Genomic DNA, 25,485 nt, shown 5'->3' with positions numbered 1-25,485 from the left:
CACAAACCTTGCCGTGTGTGTGTGTGTATTTATATATATGTGTGCGTGTGTGTTAAAACAAACAAAAACCGCTCTGAAACCAAACCAACCAACCAAAAAAATCCCTTCTCCTAGAAAAACTACAGAACCGAAAAATACCCTAAAAATCTTCACTGAAAAGTTCCAGTCGGTGAGATCCTATTAAATCAAATTAATCAAATCAATCTAGACTCTAATGAAGGGCACAGGGTGTATTAGAGGATGCAGATGCAGCTGCACATCTGGATTCCTCCCCTCTGGCCGCCCTGCCGTGGGGGCATCGCTCTGTCCTAGCAGGGTGCACACCTTTCCTGTGGGATTTTAGGAATTCCACACTTGTGAAATTGTACGAGGGGTGGGGAAAGCAGAAAGCAAATGAGGGACTTTGTTATAAATCTGGCTTTCCGATTTCTTCCTCTCACTTTTATGTGCTATTATTTGACTGAACAATTGTAGATTCTTTTTGTAGCTCGTGGCAAACCATTCTTTGTGAAACCTCATCTTTCAGACTTTATTTCTGCTGGAAGTTAATCTTTGCTTCCACAGCCTTCCTGGCTCAGGATTTCTTCTTTCTGTTAGATTATTTATTGAGTTGTTCCCTAGGGTTTTTTCCCAGGTGCCAGTCTTTGCAGCATTGTAATTTCTATCCAGGTATTGCCAAGGTTAAACAATTTGATAAAGCTTTTGTTTAATCAGTAAAAAATGCCAGTTCATAGATGTCTGGTCAAATTTTTGTGAGCAGCTCCTGAAGAGAAAATAAAGTGTCATTTCTCTGTCATAGCAGAACTGGCCCTGAGGCGAAACAGGAGGCTCTAGATACTGAATTTAAGTTTTGGCTGGAGTGCAGGGTATGCACAGGTACAAAGCCAGCTTTGGTCTCTATGGTAGCAGGTTTTAAGAAGCATATGGAGGAAAATGCTGCAGAGGAAAAAAGTAGAATCGATAAAGCATCTTGCATGTGCGGAAAAGACGCAAATCCCCTTTAGATGTTCAAGTTTCATTTTAAAAGTGGCTTATTTCAGTTTTTCTAAAAAAAATCTGTTCCTAATAAACTTTAGTAAACCAAAATAAAACTAGTTTTTAGGACATCAAGGTTTGAAGAAGTATAAATGCTCTGGCTAAGCTGGTGCAGCTTTCCTGTGTGAATAATCCTTTAAAAGTTAAATTTTCCATGGCTCTGTAGGGCATATGGATGCCCAGTTCTCATTACAATTAAAGGGAAATATTTGTCCAGAATCTTTTGAGGCAGTTACAAGAATTTCTACTGATGTTTTTTGATTCAAAAGCAAACCTTAATATCCGAGATCAACGAAGGAATGTGAGCCGTCAATATAAAACATAGAAATAAAATAGATATTTGAGGAATGCTTGATCTGCTTGCTCCTAAATTTGGGGTCCTGGAATTATCCTGTTCAGGCAAACTCCTGCTTTTAGAGAAAAAGCAGGAGTGAACTCCAATGGCTCTTGGCTGTGCTGCTAAAGTTGTCGACAGCTTTGGCAAGGGAGGCAGAGCTTGTGCACACCGAGGAGAGCAGGGATGGGAGTCTGGTTCCTGATCCACTTCTCTCTTCATCCCTGCTTTTTAAAGACATGGGATGCTCACAGTTAAGGGTGTTCCCAAAGCTTTCCCTGCTTGTCCTTGTGCTGGAGCTGTGGCAAGGTGAGGAGAGGCTTTGGTCAAGCCCAGATCAGCTGGGGAAGGTCCCCAACCATTGCTGGGGCTCTGCTGCTGCCTCGGAGGCTCCTGGACACCGGGGCTGAGGCTCCCGCAGTGCCAAGGCTGCCTCGGCTCCTGCCTCAGCCCACTGCCAGGCAGCAGGGCTGGAGAGGGAGCAAACCTGCCCTGAAATGCTGTTGGTGACCATGCTCTTGCCCAGGTTCTCTCTGAAGCACCTTTGTGCTGTGCTGCTGGTGCTGCTGGCACCACCTCTCCCATCCTCCTGCATGCTGGGACCTTCTCTGCTCAACTTCAGCTGCAGCAAAATGAAAGCTCAGAGAAGCAACCATGGCCAGGAGCCTGCCCATGCCTCGAGTCACCATGGGGCAAAGAAAGGAAATGTTTCTAGACCATGAAAGCAGTCATCCAGCTCACCAAGTTCTCAAGTATGTGAGAAACAATGTTTTATTTAAAAATTAGATATGCTAGCCAGAAGGAAAAATACAACCTCGCCATTCCAAAATATAAAAATTTCTTAACTGTCTGACCTTCTCATCACTAGGTCATGGTCCTGCCACCAGATAAATCTCTGCTATCTGCCCATAGACTGAGAGTTCAATGTTGCTTGTGTTAGTGACAGTGAATTTGGGGCTGAAAAATGAACTACTGATGAGAACTCCTGTTGAACCTGTATTGTTTGTTATTCTGAGGCAAGGATCTGGCATGGGCTAATCCAGCACTTCAAAGTTAACTGCTCTTACTTTGTATACAGAGCGTCATAACGGAGTGGCGTGGGTGATAAGAGAAATAAGGGACTGAGGGTTAGGATACACTGGGAAAATGGGACCCTGTTGAAAAACTCTTTGATCTCTTTAAAGTATTTTCTGAAAGCAAGAATCTATCAAAAAGGAAATGCCATTTAAAAGGTTAAAAGAAACAGCTGACATCCCCAAATTTGTTTTAATCTGCCCTGGAGAATATTATTTTTAAAGATGCGTTAAGTCAGTGGAAGAAATACTTGTCGAAAGAAGGGAAATTAGAAAAAAATGAAGAAAGGTCATCAGAATGGAGACATAGTTCTTGGAGGCTCTGCACACCATTCTTTTCCCTTCTAACAATGAAGACAAGGAGAAACATCCTCAAGCAGCCATGGCCAAGTCTCAGGAAGAATTTGGGGCCACATTAGTTGTTATCAGGGATGCAGGTGTGTCACCTGCCTTGGAGTTCTGAAAGCATTGCTGGAGGCATGTCAGCGTGCCCAGCAGGTTCTGAGGAGGTGGTTGCTCAGCCATGACATGGTTTGTTAGCCAAGATGTTGAGTGAGCAGTTGTTTTCTGATCCTTTCACAACCTCATCTGCCACAGGCAGCACAGCACAGGAACTTCCAGTCACTGCTTTACTTGATCGTCCCAAAAGCAAGGATTGTAAAATCTCTGTCTGTCTTTTAAAATCTTTGTCTTATTGTCTTAAAAAGTAGAATTTCAGCTGCTGAGCTGCTGAAGTGCTTGGGGATGTTTTTATCCCCTTGAAAAGACAGAAGGAAGCACTCAGTGGTATCTGAAGGACCATTCACATCTCAGGGACGTGCCGTGAGTACCAATCCTCATAAATCCATGGGCTTCAGAGAGCACTGGCAGCCTTTGGTGAGGGCATGGCTTGGGTTGCTTAGGTGTCCTGGTTCTGTGCAGTTTTCTCTATGGAAATACTGTTTGAATCCCCTGCTTGCCCTGTGCTGGTCAGAAACATCCCTTCCCACCTAATGCATCCATAGGGACATCAGGAATGGTGTTGGCATCTAAGTGGAGGTCAGATTCCATCCTGGTGAGCAGGAGGGTAGTGAGGGTTTGTTGCTGATGTGCAGTGTGGCACAGCACAGTCATTGTTCAGAGGAGTATCTGAGCTCCTCAAGCAGCTCTGATTCTCTCTACTTTTCTGGTTTGCCATCCCCAGCCCAAAAAATAAGATTTTGCTGGACATGGGAGCTTTGCAGCCACCCATCTCTCCAGGATCAACCAGACCTGCTCATCTGGGCATTAAAACACACGTGAAATGCCCACAGAGAGGCCAAGGCTGGAGAGCCTGAAAGGCTGGGAACTGCTGCCCCAAAGAAAAGCAAAGCTTTTCTCTTATCTTTCACTTCCAAATCCAACCAGCCAATTACACATCAATTAAACTTTGTTTGAACAATAATAGAAGCTTTGGCTCCATGTCAGCAACTGCTCCACAGTTAAGGGGATTGGATAGTAATAGTATAAATAAATAAACAAGAGATGCTTATTCTAACAGTTCATTTTAAAACAATTTGTGAATATCATGTAGAGATAAAATGTGCCTAGCATAAACTTAGCTAAGCAGTGACTGCTTCATTATCAGAACAAATAATTCACTAGCACATCATCTTTGAAGCTTGGGAGGCCTGTGGAATTGTGCTGCTTGTTTATTTTCCTGGCTTTTACTGTTTTTGCTACATTTCATCTGCAGGGAAGGGTTTAGCTGGGGCTGTGGCAGTGTGGTGCCAAGCTCTGCTGATGCCGACCCTGCTCCCCCTGCCCACGGTCCCAGTGCCAGGCTCAGCCCCTCTGCCCTCCCCAGGGCATCACCCAGGGACTGTGGGGTTTTAATGCCACAGGGGGTGGCACCGTGGCTTTCCCCCCACGATCGCTTTCTTTGAAGGTGCCTTTCTTTTGTGAACATAAAATCTGATTTAAGTTTTGCTTTGTGAGGGGCAGTGAGAGCTGCTGGCATGGCAGAGCAGCACTATTGTCCCTGCCAGTGCAGGGGTGGGACAGGAAGGTGCCTGTCAGAGCCACTAAACCCAGCAGAGAGCTTTGAGGGGCACATGAGACCCTCAGGATAGGGCTGAGGAGCCTGGATGGTCCCTTCTGCTCTGGCTGGAGCTGGAGGGAGGGAGAAATGGGTTTGAATGTGCCTAAAACTGGAGCCCTGTCAATTCTGGTGTTTTGCAGAAGAGGCTGTTGGGGCTGGTGCTTGGCTGCTTGTGCTGAGTCCCTTGTGCATCACACGGGTGCTTGTGGCTGGTCCCTGGGTGGGCAGGGCAGCTGTGGGGCTGCTGGTGGGCCCTGCTGCCTCCACCTGAGCTGTGCTGCTGGGTTGGACACACATCTGGTGTGGCTTTCAAAAAAAGGGATATAAATTGGAAGGAAACTGGTCCAGCGCTGGACATCCCCACTCCAGGGATGGTGTTGTCATTGGCACATTCAGGGCATTTGCTGCAGCCCATGGACACTGTGTCCAAACAGGTTTTGGGTCTGAACAAAAGGTGATGAGGCCAGGAATTGCTGCAATTAATCTCCTGAGTGCTGGTGGCTCAAACTTCACCGGAGTGAACTTCAGTGTTGCTGTGCTGCACTTGTGCCCATCACTGAACCCCACCCAGCTGCCCCATTTGCCCAGGCAGGGCTGCAGCTGCCCTTGGCACGGGAGGTGCCCTGAGGATCAGGTGTCCCCTGCTTGCACACACTCCCCAGGAAGCCCCAAATTCCCAGTTTTTGTCCCCAGTTTCTGCATAGCAATGCTGTCCCGCGGTTTGGAGCCGTGTGGGAAGGAGGGTGGATAAAACAGAGATCTGCCCGGCTCTTGCTTCAGACCTCCCACCAAAGCCAGGCTGAGCTTTCCCAGAGCTTGGCAAGACTTTGGCAAGTTTTATTGCAGCACTGGGTGCTCCTTGTGCCTCTGCCGGTCCCCGAGCAGGCGATGATGAAACAACCTATTGTGCAGGAGCTGGGGGAGCGGAGCATCCCCGGGAGCCGCCCATCCGCCGGGCTCCTGCTGCACCGGCCTGCCGGAGGGGCTGCCTCTGCAAAGCTGCTGCTGCTGCTGAGCTGCAGCTCCTCGTGCCTCTGAGTAGCTCCATTGACCTGGAGTAAATCTGGGGAAGCAGGCAGGTTTTTGGCCCCTTCCCAGGCCTGACAGGGAGCTCTATAGAGCCACTGTAGCACGGCCTCGCTCCTGGGCAGGGCTGGTGCAGCTCCACCGTGGGTTCCTGCTCCCTTCTTAAAAACGGGCCATTTAATAAGGGCCAGGACATGATATTAGGTGCTGTCTCTTGTTTTTTGTTTTTTTTTTTTTCTTTTCTTTTTAATTCAGTCTCTATGACTGCATTTCCTTGGCCCCAGCTCTCGGGTTTGTCATGCCTTCCCATCAGAGATGCACAACCCATGTTTGTATCATATTGCAGAGATATTTACTAAACGAGCCTCTGCCAAGGGGTTGAGAAATATGTTTTCATTAAGAAAATTAAACTGACAAGTCCCTGGACAGCACATTAGTCGCATATTTTTTCTTTAAGGCCAAAATGCAGCAGCTAATAATAATGATGAAATGTCCAGGCACAGCCAAATTACTAAAATCTACCCATGTTTTCCTGGAAAAGAATGTGGAGAGTTGGCAAACTTGGTTGTAGCTGGGTCTGTGGACTGCTGAGTACAATGCTACCACTGCGAGATAGTGAGTGGTTTGCAAGTTAAGCAACACCTTCAATCAGATGTGAGTCCCCATTTGTTATCCTTAAAGAATTTCAGCTGTATATATTATAGTAGTACTTTGGCTCTTTGTATTTATTTTAGAGGGCTATACTAAAGAACATTATAAACTCAGGCATGTCCATGCTATATGAACTCCATATGCTGAAGCTTAATTTTAAATGCCATTAAAAAAGCACTTAACATTTACAATATATCAGTTCAGCTACTTTAGCAGCTTAGATGTTCTACAGTAAATGAAATGATTGAGGGAAAAAGAAATTCAGAAGCTCAATGTTATAAAAATCCCCAGTGCAGGTATGATACTGTCAAATTGTGTTTATTTCATTTATGTTTTTTAATAATTTTATCCTCCTTTTTAAATTTTCTTTTTTTTTTCTTTTTGTTTCATTTTAAAATGCCATTTTAAGGCCTAATTAAAACAAAAAATCTTGGCATTCAGATTGGATTCCTTATTGAATTTTTTTCAATGTGTGAATTGGGCTGTGTATTCACAAATTGAAATGTCCTACTGTATTTACCCAGGTGCTTACCTGTAGGAGGACAAGGTTAAGAGGAGTGCAGAGTTTATGAATGAAAATCAAAGAGGGACATTGCTAAACCACCCCTTTTTAGTCCAGGCTAATTACATGGTAAACATCTGGAATTTATGCAGGGCGGTTAAAAGAGTCAATTGAAACGATTTTGAACAGGGCCCATTTTGTTGCCTTCTCCCCAAGCAGCGACAAAATGGTGCTGCAGACTTGGACCAGCTCAGGAAAAGAGGGATAAAGTGGGGGACAAAGTGGCCTTGATGTCTGACGGAGAAATGACATCAGGATTTGGGCCCATCTTAATTCACGTAATTCGAACGAGGCCAGGATGTGGCAATTCTCATCCTCCATCCTCCCGTGGAAGGAGAACTTTGTGTCCTGGCTGGAGGGCTGTGGTGAGCCAGTTTGCTCTATTGACTCGGGTGTTTTTACTGGATGAGGAGGAGGTGGGGAAGATGGAGCCAAGAAAATAGTTATTCTGAGGATGTGAAGTGCCTAATCCTGCAAATCCTGGCTGCTGCCGCGGCCTCAAGGGATTGGGAAGCCCATGGCAGTGTCAGTATCCATTAGGGCTCTCTCCTTTGGATTGCAGGGCTGGACTGGGATGGAATCTGCTGTTTTCACAGCCACATGGCTTTATTAAAGGTATTATTCAATATCACAAAGAGTCTTTAGGCCTGTGAGGCATGTCAGTGTTCTCTGGTGATGCACTGGTGGATGGGATGCTCTAGTTTGGTGTTGGTTGATGGAGCCAGTGGGACAGGCACGCTCTGGTGGGAGGCTCTGCCAGGCTCCAGGCTCCAGCAAGGTTTAAGGGGTGTGCTGTGAATTTGGGAAATCTGGGAATGCCAGAGGAGCCTGTCTGCACCACCACAGGGTTTAACCCTTTGTCTCCCCCAGGCTTTGCTGATCCTCAGTTCTCAGTTTGTTGGAGGGAACATGGGAGGAGTGGTGGGACCTGGTGGATATTGGGATCGTGTGGATGACAAAGCCTGTGCTTGGTTTCCTCTGAAATGTAGTCATGTCTCCAGACTTTCAAACACTTCCATAGCAGCAAGAAATCTGCAGTTTTGGTGCTGCCATAAGCCAGGCAGAGCCTCTTGTAGAAGTGAGGGCTCCTTGTCCAGGCCTCCCACAAAGAGGGATGTGTTGACCCCCCTGTATCTCTCTCTGCACCCTCATTTTACTGGCACTGGCCCATGGCCCCCCTCCCTAAACCCTCATCAAAATTTGTGCCCACTTTTGCACTGGCACACGCTCTGGAAAGAGAGAGTTTAATTCAGGTATGAACAAGAACAATGTCCTGGCATGAATCCCTCTGATGGTGGATCTGCTTCTTGGGCTGCTGCTGCTGCAAGTTTCCCTCAGTTCCAGTGCTTCCACCCCTCACTAACGTGGTGATCCTCTGCTTTCCCTAAGGAGGATGTTTCCCAGTTACAAGGTCAAAGTGACTGGAATGAACCCCAAGACCAAGTACATTTTGTTGATCGACATCGTCCCGGCCGACGACCACCGCTACAAATTCTGTGACAACAAATGGTAAGACAACACTTCTGTTTGCCTGCTTTTCCATAAGAAATTTGCAGTTGGATCAGCCATTTGTTGTGCAAACTTAGAAACCAACAGAAACACCTTCCCACAGGAAGGATGCCAACATCCCAGAGCTCTCTTTGGTGGAGCAATGATGGACATGAGAGCCGGGGCTGGAAGTTTAAACCAGAAAAATATCAAATGAAATATTACTAACAGGCTGGGTGGTTAACTGCTGGAAAAAAAGTGCTGCTGGGGTGGTGACTTGTCCATCCCAAAGTGTTCTAGGCTGGGGAGCTTTCTTGGAGAAGATGCTTTAGGCCAAGCACGGGTTATCTGGCCGTGTGCAGTGTAGGAGGGTAAAGCCACAGCCTGCCTTGTACCAGAGGCTGGACAGGATGACCTAATGGTCCATTTTGGCCCTCAAAATCAGGTCTCTATGTGACTCGAGAAAAGTTTTAAATTCCTTTCTTCTATAGTAATACTTTGCTTTTAGGAGAGCAGCTATAAAGCGAAATATGGGGTGGTTCACTCAGAGCCCTGATTCTCTTCTGCTGTTCTTCCTTTCCTTGTGCCTTTCCCAGCAAAGTTACTTACCCAAGAGGCAGCTGGGATTTTTGCTCTCTGACAAAGGAAACGTGTTGTTTTCTCTTTTGATTTCCCCCCACAAAATGCCCGGCAGCCTCCCTCACTGCCACTATTTGCTGTGGTTTCCCCAAACCCTTCCCTGGCTGCTGCCTGCTGAAAAGCAATGGAAAATTTCACAGGGAACGAGCCCAGTGACATCCCAGAAAGCAGAAATTATTTACTTGCACATTAGGGCTGCTCCACTTAAAAAAAAAAATCCCTTTTCCGTGAGCTTTTGTCCCGGAATGCCTCTGGGTAAGAGGAGTGGACTGAGGGTCTCTGCACCACGGTGGCCACTTTGTGTGTTTGAGACATTAAACACGAGATGATGGATAGTCCTTAACTCTGTTTAATTTAGTTTTTGCCAGCCCTAGAGCTGTTTCCCCTTTTCCTTTTATTGCTGCTGGAAAGTTTCTGTTGTTTTTGGTAATATTGCTTTTATTGGGGTTTTATAAGAGGAGAACAATGTGGAGTAATGAGGGCGTTGCCATTAAATGATGTCTCATGGCTGGGCCTTGTGTCCATGGGAGCTGCTGGTGCTGTGGGGCAAGGGGAGCTGCAGCAGGGTCTGGGCCTGAGTGGGAAGCAGCCCCTTCCCACTGGGCCAGGCTGTGGGAGCCCTCCCTGGCTGTGAAGGTGCAGCCACACCAGTTCTGCACCTGCCCACGGGTGCTTTCTGCTGTGCAGGGCCATCTCCCTTTGCAGCAGGCTCTTTGTATAGACTTCCAAAAACCCAGACAAGTTTTCCTCCTCAAAAGTGTCTCCACAATGCCCATGTGAGGACACTGCCCCAAGGGAATCCCGCGTGGGAGCAGGGATGTGCCTGCTCTGCCAGCCCGTGATGCTGAAACAAGGATCCCAAAGCAGGAGCCTCCCTGAGTCCCCATGTCCCAGTGCATCCCCCCAGGGCCGGCAGGAGGGTTGCTGGGATGAGTCCAAGGACAAGAAGCTCTTGCAGGTGCCAGGGTGATGCCATGTGTCCCCTCTGTTGTCAGGATGGTGGCCGGGAAGGCCGAGCCGGCCATGCCGGGCAGGCTGTACGTGCACCCCGACTCCCCGGCCACGGGAGCCCACTGGATGAGGCAGCTGGTGTCCTTCCAGAAGCTCAAACTCACCAACAACCACCTGGATCCCTTTGGACACGTAAGAGAGACATTCTGCAAGGGCTGTGGGTGGAGGTGGGCTCAAAATGCTGGGTTTGTGTCTGGGATGCTGAGTGGGATACAACAGTTAATAATTGTTAATTTAATAATAAGGAATAACATTATTTTGTGCTTGGGGGGAGTGTTTAAAGCAAAGGGAGGGGGTCTGTGTGCTTCCCCTGCTCTTGGAAATGCAGCCATGACTGGCTCAGTTGTGTCCTGCTGGATGCCACTGAGGTTTTCTTTTCTGCCCAGGATCTTTCCGGGCAGTGCTGTGGGATTTTCAGCCTGGCACGTGGTACATGCAGCTCACAGAAGCTGGTTGCATAAACTCCTGATTTTCCAGGCTGGCTTTGGCAGCCCTAAAAAAGATCAAGTATTTTATTTGGAAAATTTTGATTGATGTGTATTGGGGAGAGGTGGGGAGCACACAGTTATCTGCCCCAGTGCATTTAATAACCCAGACCAAGGGCCCTGGCAGCCTGTCAGGAGAGTGAGTGCTCAGATACTGCATATAAAAACACAGACCTGTCTGGTTTGCACAATTTGAGCTGGAAGTCATGTAAAAATAAACCATCCTTGGTGAGAGGAAGGGAGAGAGAGTTTAAAATCCTTCTAGGTTTAGTGCCATCCTTTCCTCCTTGTACCAAAGGTAAGAGAATCTAATTTGTGCCATCAAATGTGGGTTTGAACCTGAATGTGTTTTAAGCAGCAGCAGTTTGGAGGGAAGGGATGTATCTGTCTTGTTTAAAATGATTGTGCATTGAGCCTCTGAAGAGCAGCTTTTCACTTGGAGTCAGTGTCCCAATGCCTCCCAAAGCTGTCCAGAAAGTGAGATTCTGGCACAGCTAAACCAGCTGCAGCTCCTGACTCCAGAGGCAGGAGGACCCCAGCAGCTTAAAACACTGCTAAAAATCCAGAACTTTTGCCAGTGTTTGTAATTTTTTGCGAATTTTGAGCCTCCAAAATCCAGGCCCTGGCAGGGACTCGGTGATAACCCAGCCCCGTGCTGGGCCCTGACCCCCTCCCCACCCTACTGACCCCACTGAGACATGTGTGAGCTTCAAAGGCTCCCCGGCACCCTTTAATGCTGCTGTTATTAATCACAGCCCATCTCTGCTCCCCTGAAGGGGGGAAGCACCATGGAAATGAAATGAAACAACTGTGTCAGGGCTCTCTCAGTGACAGTGACACAAACCCACCCCTGTGTCAGGGCTCTCTCAGTGACAGTGACACAAACCCACCCCTGCCACCGTTTGGCTGCCACAGCCATCCTGAGCCGCTGGCTTTGCACGTGGCATTTTTTCACTCTGTGTTTTCCTCTTGGTTAACTCTGCAGCTTAATATACGACTGTTTATGCTGTAAAATGTAAACCATAAAACATGCAGGATGTGCGATGTGGCTGTAAAACAAACAGGATGTGCCGTGTTGGTTTTGCAACTTTAAACGTTTGCTTTTCCTGACTTTGTCATTTTTTAACTGAGATTTTAGCGCTGCATTTTAACAGGGAAGATTTTAACCCCCTCCTCCTTTCCAATGAACAGCCTGCTTGTCTTTTCCCCAGTGAGGCAGTGGTTTGGGTTTTGGGGTGATATCCACCGTGCTGTGGCTCCAGATGAGCCCTGCTCAGTGCCCTTGGGCCGTGTACCACAGCCCAGCACTTTCCCTCTCACATTAATGGGAAAATGCCTGAAATAATCTATTTTAAAGTGTTTGCTGCTCTATTCAGGCACTGACAACCTGCCTGGCTAAATGGGACTGAACCAACCCTCAGCCAGGTCCTCATTAGGCTTCTTAATTAATCCTCTGCTTTAGAGATGTGGTGCTTCCCTTTTTGTGGTGCACATGGGGGAGAGCTGGGATCTGCAGCAGGAGAGGGGCAAGGCTCCCACCAGCTCAGGCTGGGAACAGTTCTGCTCTTGCAGGGCCTGTCCCACGAAGGCATTACGTTAGGAATAATAACAGCTTCTCATTTCTAGGAATTTGTTCCCAGTGACTGCAAACACTTTCTTAAAGCTCCCTAAAAAAACAAGTCAGAAAAGCCACAGGGTTTGTTTGCCTTCCCGTGTGCCAGCAGAGCCTGCCTGCCTTTCCTTTTGTCTTTGATTTCCTCCAAACCTCAAAACCACGTGGAGTGAGGATTTCTGCAGCCTTGGCTGGGGCATTTTTGGGTGTGTGGGCAGCTGCCCAGGCAGAGCTGTGCTGGGTCACCCACCCTGGCACCCTCAGCCACTGCAGTGTCCCCATCCCTACGTGGGGTGCAGCTCCTCTGAGCCAGGGATCTCACCTGAGAGACAGGCAGCAGAGATTTCACATGATTCCATCAACAAATGAACCCATTGATCCATCCATGTCTGACTGTACGCTGAAATAGCTGCTTAATATCAGGGATGAGCAGCCCCATGGAGATTATAACTGGAGGCACATCTGAGGCTTAAAGTAAATAAGGTAAACATCTTAATTAATAAACTGTGGAGTTGAAGCCTTTGCTGCAGTCCATGGAATTAGACTGGAGATTATTTACCATGTGGGATGTGGGAAAGCCTCACTCTCTGACACTCAGCCCTGCAGCCTCACAAGCCCCACTCCTGCTTGCCCTGGCCCGTTATCTGTTGTGGTCAATTATTACAGGCAGAGGCATGGGAGGCATTTGTCAATGCAGACACGTAAAACCGAGCAGGTTTTATATCAGAACAAACTCAGGGCTCTGTAATCTGCCTCAAACCCCTGTGGCTGAGCAGGTTTTGTGGCAGGTAAGGCTGTGCCCAGCTCACACAGCACAGCCTGAAAACGTGGGCTGTATATTCTGCTCCGGGGGGATTTTTCATCCATGAAAGGCTTCTTTCACACCAGGCTTAACAACTGAGCAACGTTCATGTTGGAAATGGATTAAGAAATCAGCAGCCACTGTAATGTTTAGCTACAGTGAGGTCTATCTGATCCCAAAGAAAGCACTGTAAGCCACCTATGCTTAGAGTGAAATCTGAATTTATGTATTTTCAAAGCATTACATGCAGAGATAATCAACCTGATAGAGCCTCTGATTTACGTGGGGCTGGTGAGTGATTCTGAGCATGAGGGATTCTGGCAGGGCTGGTGCTTTGCTCTCTGGGCATTTGCAGAGGTGAGAATAATCTTGTAAGTGCCAGCAAGGGTGGCACATCCCTTCCCAGTGCCTGCTGCCTGGGAAATACCTGGCAGTGTTTTCCAGGTGAAAAATGGGAATGACTCCATCACTGGTGGTGCCTTTTAATTGCTGTAATTACTTTATCTGCTTTTAAAATAAAGCTTTTATTTTAGTTTCTGGGATATAACCTAGTGAGATTTAAAGCTACAGGATATTATAGATGGCCTGTCACTCATCACAGCATTTGAAGTGATATTCCTGTTTTTCTTGACCAAAATCTGCTGTTTACTGGCTTCACTCATTAATGCTGATGAGTTTGTTATTTCTCTTCAGATTTAATATTTGCACACTTGGTTTTATTTGATTATCACTGAAAGCCTTAATTTTTCCCCTAGTCCTGGGGTTTCCTTTTCATTTTTCTGGTAATTAAATCAGCCTTTTTCTGCCTGTGCTCGTCAGACGCACTCAGGCACTTTTAATTAGCTCCACGTCCTACTAATCTTGCAAAACCCTAATTTTGATTCATAATTTTTTTTATTTGTTTGCTTTATGACTTGTGGCCAAGCAGTTTCCTCTCGGGTGCTGGTGGGAGGTTTCTGTGCTGCCTTGGAAGCAGCTTCCCCACCCCAGGCACTGGGATCACCAGAGGGAGGGAGGGGGAAAATCCTGCCTGGGGAAAAGGACACAGCCTCACCCCTCTTGTCCTGCTCCGAGAATTTGCAGCTAAAAATTTCCTGTATTTTTATGTATAACATCTTGGGGGTTTATATATATATATTATAATTTATATATTATATATTATTTATATATATGTACGTATGTATATACATATATAAAAATATCTATAAATAATCCATATTATTTCTTAGATATAAAGAATATATTTATATTTATATTTTATTTATATGTATAGGTATAAGCAAATATATATTTATAAGAACATATATATATTTATAAGAATATATACATACATACATACATATATATACCCCTATATATATATATTTATATTATTATTTATATATATTATTTATATTTATATTTATAGGTATAAGAAAATATATATTTATAAGAACATATATATACATACATACATACATATATATATATACCCCTATATATATATATATATATATACACCTCTAAATTTGCAGGCAATTTTTTCAGAGCATCACTAAGCCTTCTGCTGAAAGAATATCCATTAAAAGATTATTTTCCTTTTCTTTTTTTTTTTTTTTTTTGGTACCCATTCATTTTAGGAAATCAGAGCAATAGTGGTGCCCAAATAAATTACAAAGTGAAGTTTTACATTGTTTGCTGGGAAAAAAAAAGGAGCAGAGCTGTGTGCCCCTGGGAGTGGTGTGTGCTCCACAGGGAGGGATGGATCCAGGGTTTCCATTTCAGTCCTGGGGAAGAAGCGGCCAGTGGGCTTGGTGGTTGACAAGAAGATTTACTTCTCTCTGTTCAATCTTTTTGTTGTTCCATTGCTGGTTTGTGTGAGTCAAACGCAGCAGATCTTGGTGAAGCTGAACTGGAATCAGACCCTGCAATGGTCAGGTTTGGAGTGGGAGCCAGCCTGGGGAAGGCAGGGCAGGAAGTCTCTGTGCAGGGGAGCAGGGGACAGCGGGGGTCACAGCTGGGGTGTCCCAGGGTGTCACCCCTGGGCTCTGCCCAAACCCCCCGTGCCACAGTGGAGCTGGAATCGCCCCAAAGCTGTGTCCTGATGAATTCCAGCTGATGGGAGATGAAAAGGAACCGAGGGAGAGCAAACCCAGAAACCCCAGCTTTGGCCATCTCCTGAGGAACTTTTGTCTGAGCTCATGTTGAACCTTTTCCCAGGATTTTCCAGCCTTGCTTTTGTTCCCCTCCGTGCTGATTGCCAGGGCAGTGTGGATTTGGGAGGCTCCCCTGCAGCCCTGCAGGAGCAGCCTGGCTGCACTCAGGGCTGGGCCTGGTCTGTGCCTGCCTTGGGGCAGGGAGAGGGGAATCCTCCCCTGGAAGGGAAAATCTGCAGGGTGGGATTCAGGGAATATCAGGGATTCAGGGAATGTCAGAGCTCCTGTTTTAGCTGCTGGAGAGGCTGTGGGCACAGAATGTTTCATTTGGTTGAACTGGGTGATCTCAGGGGTCTTTCCCACTGTAAATGTTGGTGTGATTTTCCTGCTGCCTTTGGGGTGAAATGTCCCTGGCAGTCCCAGGATGGGTGCAGGGAGAAGAGGGATCTGTGATCCCAAATCCCCTGGACACATCCTGGGCAGCACAGCTGGGTCAGCTCCAGAGCTGATGGAGCATCTCCAAACCATTCATTCCTAAGAAACCCTTCAGTTTGGGATGGTTTATAGCACTAAATGCTCTAAATATTAATTGAGATGATTCTGCAGAGCCTCCTTGATTAAAACACTGTTTTTTCCATGCAGAAAACTGGATTGTCAGGTTTTTGTGCTGGGCTGTCACACTCCAGCTCAGAGTCCCAATGTGGGACCAGGGCCAGCCTCACTCAAAGGCTTTTTCACTTTGAAAGAATAGAGGGAAGGAAGAAAGAAGCAGAAAATATATTAAAATGCAAGATTTTATATTAGTTGTGTGATCCCCAGGGAGCAACCATAAAATTATGTGGCTTTTTCGTGGCCATTTACTATTCAATATAAAAAGGGGGGTTGCCATAGCAACCACTGCATCATCTGACATCTGATACCTTGGTGAAACAGGGAGCTCTTAAATCAACTCCCCAAATTTCATATGAAAGTAAATACATTTTACTGGTGATTCCAAGGCGAGTTTGCCTTGTGACAAGGAATGTGGCACCATTTCCCCAGCTCAGCTCGTGGCCTTTGGGTCCCATCCTGCAAATTCAGGCCCTGGAGCTGACATTACTCAGCAGTGGGAGAGATTAGAAGTTAGAGGAGTTTTTTTTCCTCAGTAAAATTAAATGAAAGGAGCAAATGACACCATTTCTTTTTAGCATTTCTTGCTGACTGGGGAATGCCAAAAAAAATGAAGTTGAGTTCTGTAACAGCTGAAGTTCCTGCTGCAAGTGTGTGAGCAGCACAAAGGAGGGAGACGGGGGGTGAAAATAAAAGTAGAAAGTAGAAGGATGTTTGTGTAAGCTCACATTGGACTTTGGGGCTGGGCTGTCCCAGTCTGCTCAGCACGTGTGCCATGGAGGGGTAGCAGTGACATCACCCTGGGCGTGCTCTGGCTCCTCTGCCAGCACCAAGGCAGTGCCAGGGCAGGGGGAGCAGCCAAGAGGTGCAAAACGTTTCCCAAAATATCCAGGAGCTCTTTGGGTCTCACCTGGTGCAGCCCAGGAGGGTCCCTACAAAAGCAATTTTAAAATATGACAATTTTAAAATATGTGACAGCGTCTGACACTGAATTCACCTCCCCAGGAAAAAGGGAAGTGCAGGAAAATACAAAGTTACTGTTTTAGCATCACCTTTGAGGCCAAGGGCTCCTACATCACTGCTCAGTGCTCTGTCCCATCAATTAAAATACTTCTCATTTTTGACACAATTCTTGAAGCTAATCTTTCCACCGATCCTCGTCACTGGAGTGGAATTTACTTTTTTTGGTGTATTTTTAGCTTTCCAAAGCAGCCTTGAAAACTATTTAGCCTGAGTTGTTGGCATTTCACTTTGCACAGACTGGGTGTTTTGTGGCTAAAGGTTGTTTTTGGGGTGGTTTGTAAGGATTTTGAATGCACAGGGATTACAGCAAGCACAGGTGAGGAGGATTTGTGTGCAGACACAGCCTCTGTGCAGGAGTTTTTGTTCTTAAGTAAAATGCTGGTTTTATGCAGAGAGGGGTTGCTGACCCCCAGAAAGATGTGGGAAATCCCCTCTGCAGCTGGTGGGGAGCCACACACTCAAATTCCAACAGGAATTGCACTGAGACAGGTGAGCAAATATTCACTTTTTGTGCAAGGCACTGAAATGCCCAAATTTGTAAATGCAGCGGCAAAATTTGGCCATTTAGGGTTTTTTTCATGATGAAACTCCAGGCAGATCTGCAGCCACAACAGAAACATTGAGCATCTGTCAGAAATTCCTTTCCTGAGTTCTTCTATCAGGCTCAAGAAGTTCAGTTGTTAATTCTGAAATTGTTTGAGCTCCTTGACTTTGAAGATGTTATTAAAAATGCATTTATCTTTTTAAAGGGGTTATTATAGACCCAGTGGATCCTTTGGAGGGGGAACACAGGCTATTCATGCAAGGTGTATCAAAACTTGGCCTCCTAATTTTCCCTGTGGAAAGCTCAGTTTAAAATTGTTTTCTCCATCCTGAAGCTGAGTTCCTCTGGCTTTGGGGAAAAGTCCCCCGTGCTGGGCAGTGTGGGACAGACAGTGAGGAGAGCTCAGCATTCCCCAGCTTTTGCTCCAGACAGCCATTATTCATCAGCATGCCTCAACTCTTAATTACTGAAAATTGAAATGTCCCTTCTTTTAGGAAAGTCCTGTCCCTTGGGTGTTACTTTGTTTTATGAGTGGCTGATACATGAAAGCAGAGAAAAGGCTCCAGCCCAAAACCTGAGCCGACCCTCTCAGATCTCCACCCCGCACATCAACAGCCACAAAGTGGTTCAGAGGCTTGATGCAAAGCTGATAAAATGCCAAAAATTCCTCATTCTCTCTCTTGGGGAGCAGGGAGGGTTGTCTGGAAAACGTCAACAGTAAAAATTGCATTTAAGTGGTGCATAATGCAGCAGCTACTGTGGGCAGGGGGACCTGCAGCAGATGGGGGGGTTTGGAGAGCACGAGCTCCATGCACTGCCCCCCATCCTGCCTGCAGCACCTGGAGCTGCTGCTCTGGCTCTCCTGGCCATGGCAGTCAGGGAGCAGAAAGGGTTTCTGAGCACACAGAGCAATCACAGAGCAAAAACCTTCTGCTTCTTGGTAATTCTCATTTGAAACTGGCCAAAACCATAACTAGTGTGAGCTGATGCTGCTGTGCTGCAGTGTGCACATCCATCCATCCATCATCCATCCATCCCTCCATCCATCCATCCACCCATCCATCTATCCATCATCCATCCATCCTTCCATCCTTCCATCCATCCATCCCTCCATCCATCCCTCCATCCATCCATCCACCCATCCATCCACCCATCCATCCATCCATCCATCCATCCTTCCATCCATCCATCCATCCATCCATCCATCCATCCATCCATCCATCCATCCATCCATCCATCCCTCCATCCATCCATCATCCATCCATCCTTCCATCCTTCCATCCTTCCATCCATCCATCCATCCATCCATCCATCCACCCATCCATCCATCCATCCATCCATCCATCCATCCATCCATCCATCATCCACCCATCCATCCATCCATCCATCCATCCATCCATCCATCCATCCCTCATCCATCCATCCATCCATCCATCATCCATCCATCCATCCATCCATCCATCCATCCATCCATCATCCATCCATCCATCCACCCATCCATCCATCCATCCATCCATCCATCCATCCATCCATCCATCCTTCCATCCATCCCTCATCCATCCATCCATCCATCCATCCATCATCCATCCATCCATCCCTCATCCATCCATCCATCCATCATCCATCCATCCATCCATCATCCATCCATCCCTCATCCATCCATCCATCATCCATCCATCCATCCATCCATCCATCCATCCATCCATCCATCCATCCATCCATCCTTCCATCCATCCATCATCCATCCATCCATCCATCCATCCATCCATCCATCCATCCATCCATCCATCCATCCATCCATCCTCATCCATCCATCCATCATCCATCCATCCATCCATCCATCCATCCATCCATCCATCCATCCTTCCATCCTTCCATCCTTCCACCACCCCACCCATCACAGTGTCCCCTCCTTGGCACTGGCCCTGTCCCTGTCCTGGCTGGAGTCCCTCTCCCCCAGGAGCAGCTGGGCTCAATGAGCCCATTTGGGAGCAGAAGGAGGAGATTGGGAAGGATTATGCTGAGAAAACAAGGCAGCAATATTTCTTCTTTGCCCAGTAAAAGGAATAAAGGCTTTTCTTAAACCATCCCGCTTCTTAAAAGAAATTCCATTTCTTGAAGTCATTTTCTTCTGCAGTGTCTGGGCACATCCCTGCTTTGTGCTGCAATGGGATGAGCCTGGGCAGCCTCTCTCAGCCCAAAAAGCTCCACCAAAAAAACCCTTTAGTGGAGCCAGGCTGTGGTCCCTGCTGGACCTCAGCCCTTCCCAGCCCCCCTGGCATCCTCCACAAAAAATCCCTTGGCTGGTGCTGGTCCTGCCTTTCACTGCCCAAGACTCGAGGAGGGGAGAGGTGCCTGGACCAGCCACCCACACTCAGCCACTCCACAAACAGCAGGAAAAAACAATCTGCTGCTTTGTAGTTTTTTGGTTCTTTTTTTTACCATCAGATAAAAGAAAAATAGCTTTCTAGCTTTTTTTCCCTCTGTGGTTTCTGTGTTGTTTTTTTTCCCTCTGCTAAACTGTGTATTTTTCAGCTCAGTAAAGCATTTATTAGGAATCTTTACAGGCCAGGCTGCTGGTGAATTATATATTGTACAGCTTTGGTGTGAGCTGGGGAAAAAAAAAACTTATGACATTTTTTCCAGCCAGACTGATTCTATCCAATAGCAATGGAAAATGAGACTTTACCAGGAAAGCTTTAAGTTCAGCTCTGCTTGCCAGAGCTGCAGATACCTTTTGTGCCTTGGTCCATGTGCATTCCTAGAATGTAAATTTTCCTTCCTAGCTCGCAAGCGAAGCTAAAGCTGAGCTCTGCCGGGCTTTGGGTCCTGCTGCAGAGTGTCCAACAGCCACGGCTTGACTCTTTTCTTTTTGGAATGGATTTCTCACTTTGGCATCAATTGTTTTTCAGATCATCCTCAATTCAATGCACAAGTACCAGCCCCGGCTGCACATTGTGAAGGCAGATGAGAACAACGCCTTTGGCTCCAAGAACACGGCTTTCTGCACCCACGTCTTCCCCGAGACCTCCTTCATCTCTGTCACCTCCTACCAGAACCACAAGGTAGGCAGCTTTTGGGGCCACAAATGCTTTATTTCAGGAACTCTGAGAGAGCATCTTCCTGTTCTGCTGGTTTAAAAGACAAGTTTCCATGCTGGCTTTAAGCAGGGAGAATGAGCCAGGGTGCAGCTCTGGAGGAGCAGGGATGCTGCTGGGTACAATATTTTGGCTGGTTACAATATTTTGGCTGGGTACAATATTTTGGCTGGGTACAATATTTTGGCTCCCCTGACTGGCTGTGCTCACAGAGCTGAGATGTCACTCAAACAGCAAAGCACATGGAATAATGACCAGTAAAGCTTGCTCATAAATCTGCAGTGAGCAGTAATTACAGAATGTGTGTTTAGTGAGACAGATGAGGAATGTAACCATAAAAACGGAACTCGGAGCTGCCTCTGTGGTTTGCAGGAGGGGGCTGGGGGCTGGGGAGGGGGGCTTTGGGGGTGCAGAGGGTCAGTTCTGTGCTCTGGCTGGGTGTCAGGGGCACCTGGGTGCTGTAGGGCTGCTCTGTGGTGTGGGGTGGTGTTACCTGTGCAGTGGGCAGAGTTCTGTCTGCGGGCTGGATGCCAGCAGGACTGACAGCAGTGGGACAGTAAATTGTCACCTCCCTGTGTCACCTCAGCAGGGCAGGGACAGCAGGGGATGGAAAGGCTTCAGGTTCTTTCCTGCTACTGCTCTGCCCTTGCACAAGCTCCTGCTCCCAGGCATTTTCCTCATCGTCAAGTCCAGCTGCTGCATGAGGAATAATTAATAATTTAATTGGAATTTTTAAAGGGCAGCAAGATTCATAACTAAAGGTGCAGAGTGAGGTAGCACTGCCAGAGCTCTCCTGTCACCCTGATTGTGAAATCTGCCATGTGTAACTGTACCAGTTCCTTTCCTACACATTCATAGGAAAATCCTGTAGGAACAGGAACAAGTGTGAAATTCTTCCTCCCCAATAACCTGACCAGAGCTTTTCCTCCCAAGCAGGATGCCTGTGTGCCCTTTGATGCTGGAAGCACAGAGTCCTTGCAAAAATGTTGCAATTAGTGAGGCAGTAAAGAGAGCAGAAGCATGGATGTGGTATGGTCAGGCAGCGTGGGGGAAAGTGCCCATTAGGACACTGAAGGTAGAAAAGTTGTAGCTGTTGATGTAAAATGACCAATTGCCCAAACATGGTTAACCAAAAAGACTCCAAAGAGCTTATATTTAATACATAATTAAAATGTCTGCTGTCAATGGTGCCTTTCATCCCTAAAGCTCCCAGAGTCTCCATAAACTCCACACTTGTGCTGTCACTGCTGTCCAGCTCTGCTGCGGGGATCGTGGCTGGGGGCAGCCCCAGATTGAGGGAAAACGTCCCAGAGGAGCCCAAATTCTTTAGTGAAGATCCTGTGAGGAGCCTCTGGGGACACAGGGACCTGCTGAAGGTGTCACCAGGACCTCAGTGTGGTCTGGAGAAAATCTCAGCCTCAGAGATTTTAAGAGAATATTGATTCTTAAGAGAATAAATAAAACCTGAATGGTTGATGCTTAAGAGAATAAATAAAACCATTCAGGTTTTATTTATTCTCTTAAGCATCAACAATTAAAAGCCTGGTCTAGGTTTCTTTTAGAAGAAACAAACTGCTGAGCTATATTTAGCTCAGAAATCTCCTGCTGGCAAGAAGTGTGGCTGTAAATAATTGTATTCCTAAAGAAAAAAATTGTGAAGTTGAGGATAGAGATTACCCCTGGGCACAGGTCAGAGAGGAAGGGATTTGTGCTCACCCCAAGTCCCCTCCTGGGCTGGAGGAGGCCAGGGGAAGGTGACAAGGAGGGACTGAAGCCCTGATCCTGCTCACGTCAGAGGAAAACCACGATCACTAAATAACAAAATGAAATTAAGATGTACAAACCTGCTGTCAGGCTGTGGCTTTGGAAGGGTCCTACTCTTCTTGTGGTTCATCAGCTGCTTGAGCTTCCCTGGAAGAGTTTGAGCCCTGGAGGCTGCTTAAATTCACATGTCACCACCTTCCCTCCAGCACTGACAGCGGCCAGCTGTGCTCTCAGGAGTTTTTTGGTAAGGGATATTTTTCAACATTGCTAAAAGTGCATTTGTTAGTAACAGCAACGCTCTGCAAAAGCATCCCAAAGCAGAGCTGGCTGCTCTCCTCAGCATTCAAATGGGATGCAGAGAAGGGAGAGGGGCTGTGCAGGGATAAAACAGTGTTTGAGTTGTGATTTTCACAGAGCTAAAATGCCTGAGTGGTGGCCAGAAAGGTGTGTAAAATTGTTATGGGAATTAGGGAGAGCCACACCATGACAAGCAGGGCTCTCTAACATGGAAACATAGGAGACATTTTAAATCAGACAAATAAATTCTCTCTATCAGGAGTCCAGAAGAAGAACACAGGGCCTAGAATAAGACCCAGACCCTGCATTTCACAGACCCACCAGCTCAGCCCTGCTGCTGCCACACTTCTGCTCTGATTTGCTTTCAAATCTTTATTTATTCTTCATTTATTCTTTATTCTTGGTTTTGTTCAAGATAACCCAGCTGAAAATTGAGAACAACCCCTTTGCCAAGGGCTTCCGGGGCAGCGACGACAGCGACCTGCGCGTGGCTCGGCTCCAGAGGTACCTCCCTCCCTCCTCCTTCCTCTTCCTCCTCTTCCTCCTCACGCCTGCAGCTCTTGGGAGAAGCAGCAGAACGTGGCAGTGTTTGCTGGTGCCTCAAAGGCACTGATATCCCTCAGAAGCCCTTCCTGACACACTCTGAGCTGTCAGCCCTGCCCACACCCAGAGCAGTGCAATGAGTTCATCGTCTGAAGCAAAGGGGGGTGAAGTCACTGCCTGGAGATGCTCTGGGGGAGCCAAACCAATATTTCCTCACTCTGCTGATGAAATTCTGATGATGCTGATCTCTGCCTAACCAGCCTTAATTTTTCTCACCTCTTTCAGCAAAGAATATCCAGTAATTTCCAAAAGCATCATGAGGCAGAGGTTGGTGTCCAGCCATGGCCAGCTGTCAGCAAAGCCAGATGTGAACCCACTCCATGGGAATCACCAGAGCCTGCAGCATTATCAGTATGAGAATGGTGCTCACATGCAGTTTGCAGCTTCAGATACTCAAGATCTGCCACTCAACACCTTCACAGCACAGAGAGATTCAGGGCTCTTCTACCATTGTCTAAAAAGAAGAGGTAACTCGAGTTCACAGCTAGAAAAATATCACAGAAAATAAACCTGAGACCGTGAGTTTGGTTTGGATTGGTCTCTTGGGCCTTGATCTTCAACAATACTGCTGTGATTGGAGTGTTTTGGGGTTCAGGAGGCAAGAGCTGCTGTTTGGAGCAATTTTTAGTGGGTTTGTCCCACAGAAGGTAAATTCAGACTCTGAGAGAGAGCTGAAACAATGAATTAGAATGTGTAATTCAAATGGCACAGAGCTTCAGTGGAAAATTATCCATTGTTAGGATCGGCCTGAATTCAGAATTGTTTGCAGGAGGCCATTAGCATTACCAAAATTCTACACTTTCCAAGGCAAAGCCAGGAGCAATTCCCTCAATGTCTGCAGACCAGTGGGACTGTGGGAGCTTGCTATGAGCAGCCCTTTCCTCTCATCCACTAATTCTCAAATTTAAGTGAGCTGTGACTGCATTCTCTTCCTTTTAGTCCAGCATCAGATGAGATCATGGCATGTTTTAAGTTAAATGGAAAAATTTTGCACAGCAGAAGAAAATCCTTCTATTTGCATGTCTCACTGCCTGCTAATTTATTTAAGCTGGGAGAATCCTCTGATCATGGCTAAATGAAGAATCTAACAGCACCAGTAATGAGGGCTGCAAAGCAAATGTGTAATTTTAGCAGATGTTTAGTGTGCAGATGAATTCACTAATTCATCCAGAGAATATTCCTAATAAATAACAGAAAGCTGCTGGGGACCAGGGCCATGGTCCTCACAGGAGGAGAGGGGCTGTGCAAAACTGAGGAAGGGCTGCTCACTGGGAAAGGGCTCCTTTATCTGGAAATATTTCTGCAGCTTTTGACGTGAATATCTGGGAAATGTAGAGCCATTTTTGCAGTGACAGGAAGGCAGGCTGTGATAAGACCCTTTAAGAGACTTCTTGAGTTTGTCAGGAGGAACCGTGCGGGAGTGTCAGGGCCCTCCTTATCGGGGTGAACGTGGAGTAATCCCTGATGTGAGAAGAGTCCCTCACTTAAGCTGACAAATGTCACCGGAGCGCTTTGAGGCCGGGGAGGATTAGCCTGACATTTGCAGCACAATGTCTTTTTGATGTAGTACGTTGTTTTCCCAAAGTAAAATGCTTTAACTGGATTAAGCTGAGAGAGGGCACCACTTTAGTGAAATAACCGCGGCCTCCAAGGGCGCTCCCTAGCAGAGCCGCTCCTCAGGGTGAATTTCTCTTGCAGAAAGCGCTCGGCACCTGGACCTGCCCTGCAAACGCTCCTACCTGGACGCCTCGTCCTCGGTGGGGGACGATCACTATTTCCGCTCGCCGCCGCCCTACGAGCAGCAGATGCTGAGCCCGTCCTACTGCGGCGAGGTGGCCCCCAGGGAGGCCTGCATGTACTCTGGCTCCGGCGCCGACATCGCCGCCGTCTCGGCCGTCGACGATTTACCGCCGCCTCCGCCGCCGCTGAGCTGCAACATGTGGACTTCAGTCGCACCTTACAGCGGCTACAGCGTGCAGACCATGGAGACTGTGCCCTACCAGCCCTTCCCGCCGCACTTCCCCGCCGCCCCCATGATGCCGCGGCTCCCCCCGGCCATGGCGGGCCAGGCCTCGCAGCCGCCGGGGAACGGCCCCTTCAGCGTCTACAACCAGCTGGGCCCGGCGCCGGGCCGGGAGCGCGGCCCCGCCTCGGCCTTCCCCAGGGAGCGGGGACACCCGGCCGTGTGCGAGAGGAAAGCGCCCTCCCCGCACCTGAACGCGGCCAACGAGTTCCTGTACTCGCAGAGCTTCTCGCTGTCCCGGGAGTCGTCGCTGCAGTACCATTCAGGGATGGGCGCTGTGGAGAACTGGACCGACGGGTGACCCCCGAGGCCACAGCCGCCCTTCTGCTCCGGGACAGTTCAGGCAGTGTTGATACCTGTGGGTAACTTGCACTTCGGTGAGACACATGTGCATTTCCAGAGGGATTTGTGTGGGTGAAGAGCTTGTATCTTCAGGCACACAGAGAGTTCCATCTCCTCTCTTAGTGGGCTGGATTCATCAGGCTCTCAGTGACTCCCAAATAAATTCATTCTCGTGTCTTCATCCAGTAGAAACCATCCTCATGACTAACGAGTGACCTAGCTAGTCATGTTCTTTTGCTTGTTATGTTAAACATCCGTGAGCAAATTTTG

General features: G+C 47.4%; 1 protein-coding gene across 1 annotated transcript in view; it reads left to right on the top strand.

The window, feature by feature from the left end:
* TBX4 (T-box transcription factor 4) overlaps positions 1–25,174 on the top strand; it is a 29,684-nt gene extending 4,510 nt beyond the window's left edge. Inside the window, exons 3-8 of the mRNA XM_036395245.2 lie at positions 8,130–8,249; positions 9,863–10,010; positions 20,001–20,153; positions 22,663–22,751; positions 23,076–23,317; positions 24,549–25,174. Of these exons, the coding sequence (XP_036251138.1) occupies positions 8,130–8,249; positions 9,863–10,010; positions 20,001–20,153; positions 22,663–22,751; positions 23,076–23,317; positions 24,549–25,174 (1,378 nt within the window). The remainder of the gene's footprint in view (positions 1–8,129; positions 8,250–9,862; positions 10,011–20,000; positions 20,154–22,662; positions 22,752–23,075; positions 23,318–24,548) is intronic.
* The last annotated feature ends 311 nt before the right edge of the window (positions 25,175–25,485 follow it).

The sequence above is a fragment of the Molothrus ater genome, chromosome 21 (genome assembly GCF_012460135.2).
Source record: "Molothrus ater isolate BHLD 08-10-18 breed brown headed cowbird chromosome 21, BPBGC_Mater_1.1, whole genome shotgun sequence".
NCBI lineage: Eukaryota > Metazoa > Chordata > Aves > Passeriformes > Icteridae > Molothrus > Molothrus ater.
The sequence above is the reverse complement of the archived record's forward strand: the minus strand, read 5'-3'. Positions and strand labels throughout refer to the sequence as shown.